Below are 13617 nucleotides of genomic sequence, written 5' to 3'. Positions count from 1 at the left end.
ACTCATTAAATATTTTTCTCCATTACTTTTTGTGCTCTTTAAAGTTTTTTAAATATTTAATCATTCTAATTATTTGGCTCTAAGTAGTGGAAAGGGACCCAACTTTTTTTCCTCCCAAATACCAAATCAGTTATATTAGTATTCTTTATCAAATAATTTGTTTCCCTATGTATTTGAAACATCTCCTTTTTTAAAAACTACATTTCCAGATGTTTGATCTATTCTACTCACTGGTCTTTCCTTTACCATACTAGAATCAAACTGTTTTAACTATTGTATCTTTTTATGCTTTAATAGGAAGGTATAGGAAGTTATGATCAAATTATTATGGAGATTTATGGTAAACAACAGTACACAAATTAAAAAAAAATTTAAGTTTTCAAAATGAAAAGTTAATTAGCCCAGAGTAAAGAATTGATTTGAGAACTTACTCTACAAATATTATGCCTGAGAACTATCTATCACAGGACATTATAGAGGTTATTCCAGAAGAGGAATTAGCTTTTTTCTAACTCTAAGATTTTATCCTTCATTAAAAAAACTTCATACCTTTCTCCTTTGCTTCTGAATTTGCATAATAAAGTTATTTAGGAAGGCAGCTCTGAATATAGTTTACATAGGAAATGATTGATATTTAAATATAATAAAATGATGTAAGTCTTCTAAACACAACAAAAATTTTAGGCAAAAATAGAAAAGAAATTAGAACAAAGGTTATTAAATTAGAAAATTATTTGAGGGGTGCCTAGGTGGCTCAGTCAGTTACGGTCTGACTTTGGCTTAGGTCATGATCTTGCAATTCTTCGTGAATTGCAGCCCCACATGGGGCTCTCTGCTGTCAGTACAAAGCCTGCTTGGAATCCTCTGGCTCTCTCTCTGTGCCCCTTCCTCAATCGTCCTCTCTCTCACTCAAAAATAAACATTTAAATAAAAAGAAATATTATTTGAACATATTTATTTATTATAATAGTTTGGTATAATTTGTTTCTAAAATTGTCATTAGAATGAGTTGCAGAATCTTTAGATTGAAAAAGATAATAAATAATAACACTCTAAAAGAACTGAAACCATGAGGGCAACTACGTAAATCACAAATTTAGAGCTTAAAAATTATAATAATAATGTGAGCAAGTACTTCAAAAGGTAAAACATGGCAAGTAAAATAAAGTTACTTTATTATGAAGGAGAAATGGCAGAGATAAAATTCACTAATGTGGTATTTATTTCCTTGAAAATTTGTAATTAAAATATCTTAAATATTGGACTTAATTATAATGGGCTTCTGATGCAGATACACTGATATATTACCACATTGTATGCATATATTTGATACTGCATTTTAATCTACAAAAGGAAAATTCAAAATCACCAATTATACCAATTTTAAAAATTGAAAAAAATCAATCACCTATGCCAACATGTGCTTCTTGTATCATGCTTACATCATTAGCACCATCACCAACAGCCAATGTTATAGGTTTCTCAGGTGAGATTTTTATCAGTCTTATTACCTGAAAGACATACAACTAATTAGTTATTATAAAATTTCAATTTTCTTGTATTTATATAGTCATTTATCAAAATGATTGTTACAAGAACAGCTGAATATTGAAAAAAATATTATTAGACAATAATTTGCAATGGGGTTCATATTTTGAGATGTTAAGAATGTCTGTCAGAAATTACATAGCAAAAGAGAATATTATCTTTGGATTTTATGATTGGAAGCAAGTCTCTTTTAAATACAGCTTAAATGTGTAAAAAGTTTAATAATAATTAACTGTGCTAAAAATTATACTTAATTGAACTTTATCAGGCAAAATATTCTCTTTCTCAAGTAATTATTCTTTTTATTTGATAGACAGAAGGTAACTGTTTTCTCTTGTCATAAAATTTAAGAAATTTAAAAACACAATCAAGATTTAAGTTAATAAAGTTAAAAGAAAGGTTTCTTTGGAATTCTTGAACATACATTTATGAAGAACCTAGGTATTAGTTGTATTTGATCTCCAACTGTAGTCTCCATAGACTGGGTATTACAATAATACAGGCATTTTAATAAAACTCCATGAAGCCAAAACAATGTTGGATGTAATTTATTAGACCCATATGAGAAACAATCAGTGTGTAGGAGTGCATTTCAAAGGATACTTGTGAAAGATACAGTGTAAGGCCCAAATTTTAAATCTTGAATTACAAAAAATATTTGTATAAGCCTTTCATTTTTTAGCCAAAATTTTAAGTATTTCCTCTATACAGCTTCAAATCACAAGATAGTTGGCATTTTAACTTTTTACTTTTAACTTTTTATCACTTAATAGCCACTTTTAACAGAAAATTACCACTTTATGATAATAAAAAATTAGCTGCGATCCACAGAACCACCTGAAGTTGCAGAAGAACAGAAATCTTCCAGACTTCCTCACCAGTTAAGTACTAACTTATGAAACTGTAATTATCAAAGTTCAATTTGTGTCTCAGAAAATTCACAAACTGCCACCCATCAAAGACTTTGTAGGTCATTATGAATAGCTGAAACTAATATTCATTCTGAAAATTCCAAAGGTCTAATGCATATGGTTAAAATTCATAATGTGAGAAGTGACTGACTTAGTAAGATTCATATACTGCATACTACCAAATAGGACTAGATAAGGCATTAACCTTAAAGACTACTTTTAGCTCTCAGTATCTTTATGGAACATTTTACAACACAAACATACCTTTGCTTTTTGCAGTGGTGCCATACGACAGCACAATACAGCTGAACAATTTCTGCAAACTTCCATAAATAGTTTTTCATGCTCCCTGAGTGCAAGAGACAGGCTAGTCCCATCTACCACCAGCCCATGCTGAATCACATGATCCTCTTTAATTCTACGAGAAAATAATTGTATTCTCTGTAATATATTTTGAAACCACATTATTTATTTACATCTGGTAAACAAAAAATTCTTACAAAAAAATGGACCATTTACCCGCAGGCTTTATTGTTATAAAACTGATATGTCAGGGAAGAAATGGAGTTATATTACCTGAAAGCTGAGATTAAGCAAAACTGAGAGTGACTGATATGATGAATAAAACAGATGATATTCAATTTTGCAATGACCTGATACAGATTGAGTAACTATATCTTCTAAAATGGGAATTATAAAGCATATAACTCTTAGTATATTCTCCTGAAGTATATGAAAAATCTTGCAAAAATATAAAATTATTAGTTATACATTTAGGAAGTACTAATTTAAAAAAGCAAATGAAATCAACAATATCCAGGAAAATTCATGAGCTAGATTTACCATGTGAGCAAGAAGGAATAAATGAATCAGAACTGTTTTTGATATTAACATCTACACTGGATTCTAGTAATGCCAGATAGTACTATGGTGGAACATGGATAGCATCTCCCTGTTGGTATATGCTATATGAGTACATCTAAATCCCCTCATGTAATTACCATCTTTTTGTGTGGTGATAAACTCAAGATCTACTCTCTTAACAACTTTTAAGTATATAATCCAGTAAGTACTGTTAATTACAGTTACCGTGCCATACATTAGAATCCCAGAACTCATTCATCTTACATAACCATCATCTTCCCATTTTCCCTACACCCTAGCCTTGGAAATCACCATTCTACTCTGTTTCTATGAGTTCAGCTTCTTTAGATTTCACATATATTTGTGTCTTTCTCTGTCTGACTTATTTCACTTGGCACACTGCTCTCAAGGTCCATCCATGTTGTCGCAAAAAAATTTCCTTCTTTTTTACAGCTAATGTTCCTGTGTGTGTGTGTGTGTGTGTGTGTGTGTGTGTTTATACACATGCACATTTTCTTTATCCATTCATCCAACAACAGACACTGAGGTTGTTTCCATTCTTGGCTACTGTGAATAATGTTGCAATGAACATGAGGGGTGCAAATATTTCTTTCAAATAGTAACTGCATTTTCCTTGGATATATATCCAGAAATGGGATTGCTGGAGCACACAGTAGTTCTATTTTCAGTTTTTGAGCAACCTCCATATTGTCTTCCATAGTAACTGAACCCTCCATTTTTACTTTTTTAAGTTTATTTATTTTGAGAGAAAGAGTGTGCACACGTGCAAGTGGGGGAGGGGCCAACAGAAAATCCCAAGCAGGCTCCTCACTATCAGTGCAGAGACTATCGCTAGGGACACAAGGTTCCAGCTCACAAACTGTGAGATCACCTGTGCTGAAATCAGGAGTCAGATTTGCTTAACTGACTGAGCCACTCAGGTGCCCCTGTTGTCTCCATTTTTAAATAAGAAGTAAGAAAACAATTAAATGAGCAACAAACTATAAAAACTAAATATAAATTGATAGATTTTAGTCTTATAAAAAAGGTTTTATGAGTCAAAATGGTATCTTTCACAGTCTGCCTAATACTACTGTGTTGTATTGTAACAAATAAGTGGTAAACAATTATCTCTTACAACATAAAATTTTTTAAAATGTGTATTTTTTTTTAAATTACTTGTCCTGTACCTGAAAGGTACTGTTTTTCCTCCCTACTGGTCAAACTTTACTTAGCAAACTGTGTGGCCTCCAATGTGTTTATTCAGTCTAAGTACTGCCCGAGAACCATGACTCAGAAGAAGGGGTAGCAGCCAAGAGTGGGAGAGATCAGTTTTCCTCTGGAACCATCCTAAGCACACTAAATTAAGTTTCCTCTTTATAAGTCACCATATTATCTCACAATCCATGAGATAATATTTACAAAATATGGGAAAGCACCTCACAGTTCTGGCACATAGTAGGTACATCTGTTCATCTCTGTAGCCTCATGTCTTATTATTTCCTATACCCTCTTCCCATCTACTGCATTCTCTGGCCATACTTCATTACTGTCAACTCCTTGAATGAGTCCATCTCTCATTCTAGAAATTTGCATATGCTGCCCCTTTTGCTTGCTGGTGTTACTCTCTGACTAGTTAACAGTTCTTTTAGGAGACAACAGTCTTGAGTTTTTCTACAGAGCTCTGTTGTCTAGGCTAAGTTTCCCTCTTTTGTCTACCAACAATTTTCTGTTCTTGCCTGTTATAATCCAGTTGTGATAGGTCCATCACAATTATTGATTTCTGTTTTCCCAACCACTGTTAAGTATTCTGAGAGTAAACAATATACCTTACATGACTTTGTGTTCCAAATTCTAGATAGCAGAGCACCAATATGGGTTTGTGAAGGAATGGGTATACAAAGTAAAGCTTTCAAAAGAACGGAATTCTTTTTTCCACCAAAAATTTTTAGAAAAGATGTTTCCTGGAAGTCTGTAAATCAGAACCCTATTGAGTTACATGGTAGATACCATCTACCAAAGATGGTATCTCTAAAATAGAATATAAATTTCACATAGGAAGCCTTAAAAAAGACTATAATGTTCACTTTATAATATAGCTTTTGTACAAAAGGAAGATAAACAATACAGATAATCTTAACAGATTCACTAAAAGCACATATACAGAACACTTAAAGAATAAAATACAAATAATAATTATCTTTAGATGGCTGTATTATGTTATATTCCATTATCTTCCTCATTTTCAGTATTTTTAAATGTTACTTTCATACAGAATTAATATTTTAGAAGGCATATATAAAGTAAATGATTCTTAAAAATTAATTTTTATGTGTTAGGGAGTTCTTGTTGACATTATGGTACTTAAATGTTTAAGCAGCCACAATGGTGTTGTTGCTACTCCCAAAGTATAGTGTAATTACCTAGATCAACAGCTTTTTTGAACTCAAGCAAAGAACCTTCTCAGAGTTGTACTCTCTTTAAAACACCCTCAAGTAAGTTTTTCTTTGATGAAATCCAGAATTCAGTACCTTATCAATGCCTGCATAACAAATATGAATAAAGCTCTGAAAGTACATTGAAAACTGTAGGCATTATCTTTTCAGATCTGTTTTTCTGTATTAGCATCACAAGGCCACAAATGATAGGTACCTGTGAGATGCCTGAACAACCCTAATGATTACACCGAAGCAATCCTGAAATCACTGTGAAAAATTAATCTGTTAAAGGGGCTCCTAAATAAAGTTGATCTGTCTATTAAAAAGAGACTTAGAAAACAAAGAATGAATTTAAAGTATAAATACTTATGAAACTATCTCTGAACAATAAAATGCATGTTAATTTCCCAGTTAGTCATGTGAACTAGATCTGGGTTTGTCAAGTGTTTTCTGTAAAGAGAAAGACGTAAATACTTCAATTTTAGGTTTTGTGGGCCAAGAGGCTAAACTGAGAATTTAATAAAGGTACTTATGTTAAAACAGAGGAACCAGATTTTGAAAAAAAATTTATAGATCAAGTAAAAATATTTCATAATAGTAATTGAGTATAATTTTTTAAGTAATACAAATCTACCAGTGAGAAGAATGGAAATCTTTTCTTTCTAGTGGGGCGGGGGGAAGCAGGGGAAATAACATTTTGCTTAATTGAGGTTTAAAGTTAGTGTTCCCTGGGGCGCCTGGGTGGCTTAGTCGGTTAAGCGTCCGACTTTCGCTTAGGTCATGATCTCGCGGTTCATGGGTTCGAGCCCCACGTCGGGCTCTGTGCTGACTGCCAGCTCAGAGCCTGGAGCCTGTTTCAGTCTGTGACTCCCTCTCTCTCTGACCCTCCCCTGCTCACGCTGTCTCTCTCTCTCTCCCCTAGAAATAAATAAAACATTAAAAAAAAAATTAAAAAAAAAAAGTTAGTGTTCCCTATCATCAAAATCAATTGCAAATGTCCACCTTTTAATGCTGATCTATAATGAGATTTTATATTTTAACACAATGGAACTATCTGTATTGAGATTTTATATTTTATCTTTGAATATGTCTTTTCAAACAGGTAGCATATTAAAGTGTCACTGAGTAATAAACACAGTGCTATGACTCCTAATTTGATAATAAAACAATCAACACTACTGTGCATGAAAAGTTTAATATTACAAGTCCACTTTTCTTGTTTGAGCATGATGGATAAATACTAATAAAAATACAGTAAAATGTCATAAGGCAATATGTGTGGCACTCAAAACACTACTGAGTTAGAATGGTGTCATTGTGACCTGTAGTAAATCAAGCAGCAGCGAGAAACGATAAAAGTGCTTCCTAAGGGCTCTGTCACAACTACCTAACTGTGCTGCTGAAGTGCAAAACCTTTTATTGATGATATGTAAATGAATGACTGTGGCAGTGTTACAACAAAACTTTATTTAGAGGCATGTAAATTTAAATTTCATAAATTTTCACATCAAAATATTACTCTTCTTTGGATTTTTTTTCACCCATTAAAAATATAAAAATTATTTTGAGCTCATAGGCTATAAAAAACAGGGAGTGGGCCATCTTTGACCCATGAGCCATAGCTTGCTGACCCCTGAACTCATGACCCAGATAATTACATTCTTACCTTCGGGCAAGCTGCCTCAATTGTTCAGCACATTGACTGTCTGATTTCTGGTTTGTCAGTTCAAGGATGTTCATGGTTCTGTGAAAATGTCCACATGATAAACTCACACTAACAGCTGTTTCATGTTTATCTCCAGTTAGTACCCATACTTTGATACCAGCCATTCTTAATGCTTCAATCGTTTCTCGAACTCTATCTTGTAGCCTGAAAATAAAAAAACAACACTGGTAGTAAGAATACTTCTTTGACTATTTCAATTATAAACCACATAGTATATGTAAGGTAAATTCTCCCTGACCTAAAAATGTTATAGTACAGCGATATAATTCAATTTTTTCCTAATTTGGGAGGAAACAAGAATAAACACAGTAAGTCATCATTTGGTTAGCATAACATCTACAACTTTATACCTTAAGAATATATCTTCAAAGTTGTTTTTCATAGAACCAAACTAAGTATATGGTCTTCATAAACTCTTATTTTATTAGAAAATCTTAAATTTGAAATTAGAAGACTGCTCTTTCTAAGAAAACGTCTCACATCAGTAGTTCAAAAATCAAGTTGTGGACAACAAAGAATGACATAACCTCAGGTGAGTCTTCAGAAATCTCATGAGGACAAATGAAAAGTAAATGAAAACCTAAATTTAAAAAATTGCAAACACTCTTACGGAGATAGATGGTGAGGAACAAACACTAAATAGGCCTCAAGGAATTCACAAACTAACACAGGAGAAAGTCTTCGAAGAAATAATTATACTGCCACAAGAACAACACAGAACTACCTACAAAACATGGATACTTCACAGAGAATAGAATTTTTAATCCTGTTAGGGGTAAGGAAAGGTCTTCCTGGAATGGGGGTACTATCTGAGCTATATTTTATAAAGATATTCACAAATGGATAAGAAAAGTCATCCAGGCAGAAGGCACAGCCTTGACAAAGAACAAAGGCACAAAATAGAATAGTTTTAACTAGAGTTTTTGTTCAGAGAACTATAGACGGTTTAGTGCTGTTGAAGCATAAAGTGGAAGTAGGCAGTGGTGGGAAGTAAAGCTGGAGCATAAAACAGGTGCTTAAAGCCTTTGTATGGCATACTGAGGAGTATTCTACCAATTCCATCCTATATGGAAAACTACATAGCTTTACCTGTCTTCCACTGCTGTAGCTCCAAGTAATATCAGGTCTCTCTCTATGAACTGGAAGACATCTGCCAATTTCTCTTCCCGTTGTTGCAAGGCAGTTCTGGCTTCAAATAGACGTCTATCTATTTCCTCATACTCTTTAGATGTCAACCGTTTATAGGCCATACACAGAGTTCTTAGCCCTTTCTAAAACAGAAAATTAAAGACAAAAATTGAACAATAATAACTAATGGGAATTTAAGAAGTCATGAAATAATCTGAGGATGCCTACCAAAAATCAATTACGAATAAAAAGTACTATCATCTAATAACAGAAATAAGGACACATATTATCAGAGCCTTTATAATTTTTGATGAACTCTTAAAAAGTTGCTCAAAATAATTAAGGTTTTTTAATTGTAGAATATTAGAGCCTAGACAGGATCATACAGATGATCTTACTGTGGTTTTAACTATTTTACCTGGAAAGCCAGAAGGTTCTATAAGGGTACCTTCAGGCTGTCAAGAGAGGCAGCCCCAGGTTCTATTCTCCTGTTTTAACCATTACAAATCCATTTTATAAGAATTTTTTTTAAGCAAAGGAGACCATAATTTCCTGAAGGTGCACAGTGTGATTTATTTACAGTTCAAATAATGAAGTCTGTAAGGTGACCCACAAATAAAAAATAATTTCTATAGCCACCAAATGATTTTAAACTGTATCATTATGTATCTTCCCTGGTGAAAAGGAGTTACACAACACTTAGGAATAAATATTTGATTATCTGATTCTCCTGGGCACAAATATTTCTTATGGTATTACTATTTGAAAGTTGGTACCTATATCTAAAAGCTTATAAAAGTTCCTTTTCTTACTGTACATTTTCCTCAGAAAAACCCAAAATAAATATTCCAATATCAGAACTTGGAAAGGGTGCATTTTAAAATACTACATGACACTATTTGGATTTCTAAATATTGATGTCCCTTGATTTACAAATGACCTACATTTAGGGGCTCCTGGGTGGCTCAGGGTACACTGACAGTGCGGAACCTGCTTGGGATTCCCTCTCTCTCTCAAAAACAAACATTAAAACAAACAAACAAAAACCTCAGAAAACTAAATGACCCACACCTATAAATGTTTTTTCTTAAAAAATAGTTAAGAGACTATGAGAGTTACTAATATATGAAACTAATTCATTTTATAACAAACATTTATTGAAATGCCAACTATGTGCCAGCATTGTTCTGGATATTGAAATGAATGTCAGTAGAAGAATGCCTTTGTTCTCATGGATGTTACAATGTGGTGGATGAACTACATCACACACAATTAGAAACAAGTAACAGAAAAAAAAAATCATAAAAAGCAGGCAGGTGAGCAGAGATGAGCATGGAGCATACATTTATAGAAATGCAGAAGTAAGAGATCATGAGTTCCCAACACCGAGAGAGAGCTGCTTAAAATTCTTCCTCTTCAAATGAAATGTGGCACTTTGTTTTTGTAAAATTCTCCTACATTCTTCTCGTAAAAGAGATGTAATTCACAAACCATACAATTCATTCCTTTAAACAGTACAATTCAGTGATTTTTAGTGTATTCAGAGTTGTACAATCATGACTACTATCTAATTATAGAACATTTAAATCACCCCTAAAAGGAATCCCATATCCATTAGCAGACACTTCCTTTTTACCCCTTCCTCCAGCCCCTGGCAACCACTAATGTCCTTTTTGTCTCTATGAATTCCATTATTCTGGATATTTCAAATAAATGGAATATGTGACCATTTATGACTAGCTTCTGTCACCAGGCATAACCTTTCCAAGGTTCATCCATGTTATAGCATATAAGTATTTCATTCATTTTAATGGCCAAGTAACATTCCATTAATATGGAGATGACACATTGTTTAATCCATGTATCAGCTGACTGAATTTGAAGGTTTCCACCTTTTGGCTATTTAGCAATAATGCTAAGTTTCTGTGTGAACATATGTGTTCAGTTCTCTTGGGTGTATAACTAACAGTGAACTGGTTATATATTAACTATATTACTCTATGTTCTGTGAGGAATTTTCAAACTATTTTCTAAAATGTTTGTGCCATTTATATTCCCACCAGCAATGAAGATTCCAGTTTCTCCATATCCTTGGGATTTCCCTAGAATGTAAACTCTTCTTTTTAATGTATTAATTTGAATCATCTTTGCAGCCAGAAATACCCCGATTGTAACAGATTCAAAGAGAAGACTTGAATTTTAGCAGGTTGAAAGTCAATTTATAATTGAAGAATGTGGAAGATAACACATAATGTAATAGAACTGCAAATTTCTATAATTTTTGATAAGTTATTAATGTAAAAATGAAGCCTTAAATCTTTCACATGTATATCTTTTACAGTTTTATATATCTTAGAAATGTACACTCACCAAAGCAAATTCATCTACATGAATTCTGGTTTTTTCTATTTCTCCACCTATACAATTAGGAAGAATTGATGATTCAGCTCCTTTAGCAAATAAAAACTTCTCACCTAAAGAGAAAAATCAGTTATCAAACTCTTGATATTAGATGAACAAAAATTCATAAGAGTTTAGATTGGTTACCTGAAGGTGCCTGAACAATTACACTCATTCTCCTACGATCTGAATCAAATTCGAGAATATGAAGCAGTTTGTACCTAAGGGAAAAAAAATAAGATTAAAAAGTCTACTTTTTTTGAATAATATTAAGTGAATCTTTGAAAAGAACCCCTATAAAAGGTAAAATGTTTGGTTTAGAACAAAAAATTAATCTCAAGTACATTTTCAACATGATGGGTTAGAAATCACTAATAATAACACAAGATAGAAATACAAGGAACTGACATTTATTGAGTACTTACCAAATGCCATGTATTTTACCTACCTTATGTTATTTAATACCCATGAGAACCAAAGAAGGTAGGTCTTATCTCATTTTACAGATGAGGACTATTAAACTCAGAAAGATTAAGTAATTTTCCTAAAGTCAAATAAGTTTGTGAGTGGCACAGCAAGGATTGGAATCCAGATCTGCCCAGCTCCACGTTTTTCTAAAAAAGGTAATTGATTCTCAACCCTTTTCTCTGCCCAAACACACCTGAGAAATACAACACACTCACATTAGTAACAGAGGATCATTATAGCAGTGATTCTGAACCAGGGGCAGTGTAGATGTGTACAGGTAGGGGAACAAATGCCTTTACAGGGTGCTTAAGTAAAATAATTTGTATGAATGGGTCAGGTGTGGCTTGAAGTTTTCTGGATGGATTTATATAACGATGTTCATATGAAATGTTTTGTACATCTCAAAGAAAAACACTGAGTGGGATGGGATGATGGTTCATAAGTTGATGAAATGAGCTAGACAGGCTTCTGCATGAAAATAGCCAAAGAATGGGTCTATTTTAGTTTGGAGAAGCACAGTTTGGCAAGGGACAGCTTGAGTTGAGATATAATTGGAGTTACTAAAACAATGAAAGGTATGAATAGAACAAGAATGGATTAATTTATCAAGCAGTGTAAATATAAGGAAGTTTTTCTTTATTTAGTGAGAACTTAATGAACTTATTACCCCAGGAGTATATAAAAATAAACATATGCATAAATTCAAGAACCATTAAGCTAAAATACAAATGAAAGATTCACAGAATATTATTATTACTGTAAAAAAGTACAATGTAGTATTAACATCATTCTAGAGCAGGGGTTAGTAAACTTTTTTGGTACAGGTCCAGACAGTAAATATTTTACACTTTGCAGGCCATATATGGTCTCTGTTGCATTTTTTAAAAACAACCCCCCTTTAAAAATGTAATGTAGTTTGCAGGCTGTATAAACCAGTCCACAGACCAGATATGGCCTGTGGGCCATAGTTTATAGATTCCTGTTCTATACTAAACACACAGAAAATTACAATATAGAAAAATATTACCGTTCCAGTTTTCCAAGTGTTTTAACTTCCATAGTTTCATCAGAATTGCCAATAAATACAATGCCAATTCTAGGGATTAAAAGAGAAGAAATATAAGATTAAAAAAATTTTTTTTAATGTTTATTTATTTTTGAGAGAAGAGGCACATGAGAGCAGGGTGGGGGCAGAGAGAGGGCAACAGATGATCTGAGGTAGGCTCTGTGCTGAGAGCAGAGAGCCTGATGTGGGACTTGAACTCATGAAGCATGAGATCATGACCTGAGCCCAAGTCAGATGCTTAACTGACTGAGCCACCCAGGCACCCCAGGAAATTTAAGATTTAAACATGTTTCATGTCATTATAACTTAGCTTGAATAAAAACATTTAAAATACACACTTAAGATGCATTTAAAAATATTTCTTTGAGGGGTGCCTGGGTGGCTCAGTCAGTTAAGTGTCTAACTCTTGATTTTGGCTCAGATCATGATCTCATGGTTCTTTCTGAGATGGAGCCCAAGATGGGCTCTGCACTGACAGCATGGAGCCTGCTTGGGATTCTCTCTCTCCCTCTCTATCTGCCCCTCCCCTGCTTGCAAGTGTTCTCTTTCTCTCTGAAAAATAAATTTAAAAAAAATTTCTTTGAATACAGCATTATTAAGAACTTCAAGGATCAGAAGTATTTCTCACAAATTATATTAATATTTCATGGTAACCAGATTTTTAAAAATCTCAAAATATGATTCAATGCAAGCTTGACAACAAAATGACACATATAAAATTCTCCTTATGTGTTTATGAATTCTACCTTTATGTGTTTATGAATTTTGTCTAACAATTTAAAGTAATTTTCTACTATTTGTAGTTGTTTATTTAAAAGATGTTTTTCTGAAGATTTGAAAATTAGACTAAACTACCTTGCAGCAGCTTCCACTAAAGCTTTTTCATCCGGTGAAGATGCATAGTACTCCAACTGGGAAGGTGCAAGATTGGATTGCCAGGGACCATCACCAATGCCATCAGTCTGAACGTTGCTAATCTGTACAGTGTGACAGAGACTGACTGCTTTAAAGAAGAGATCATGTTCTTTAATCTGTAGAAAAATAATTAATATCCACAATAAAATACCA

The 13617-nt window shown here is 33.2% G+C and overlaps 1 protein-coding gene across 4 annotated transcripts in view; it reads right to left on the bottom strand.

Annotated features, from left to right (window-relative positions):
* The window catches only part of ATP11B (ATPase phospholipid transporting 11B (putative)), a 126181-nt gene that overhangs the window by 43265 nt on the left and 69299 nt on the right, over positions 1-13617 (bottom strand). For 3 of the 4 annotated variants that reach the window (XM_039242339.1, XM_039242340.1, XM_039242341.1), the window contains exons 14-21: positions 13405-13580; positions 12511-12579; positions 11163-11236; positions 10986-11089; positions 8577-8758; positions 7428-7631; positions 2724-2877; positions 1409-1511 (exon numbers count right to left, since the gene is read on the bottom strand). In XM_039242339.1, coding sequence (XP_039098270.1) covers positions 1409-1511; positions 2724-2877; positions 7428-7631; positions 8577-8758; positions 10986-11089; positions 11163-11236; positions 12511-12579; positions 13405-13580 — 1066 coding nt within the window. The remainder of the gene's footprint in view (positions 1-1408; positions 1512-2723; positions 2878-7427; positions 7632-8576; positions 8759-10985; positions 11090-11162; positions 11237-12510; positions 12580-13404; positions 13581-13617) is intronic. The other variant, XM_039242342.1, reaches the window with a different exon arrangement.

This window comes from Hyaena hyaena, unplaced genomic scaffold (assembly GCF_003009895.1).
Source record: "Hyaena hyaena isolate Hyena2069 unplaced genomic scaffold, ASM300989v1 scaffold_213, whole genome shotgun sequence".
In the NCBI taxonomy this organism is placed as follows: Eukaryota; Metazoa; Chordata; class Mammalia; order Carnivora; family Hyaenidae; genus Hyaena; species Hyaena hyaena.
This window is presented reverse-complemented; position numbering and strand designations above follow the sequence as displayed.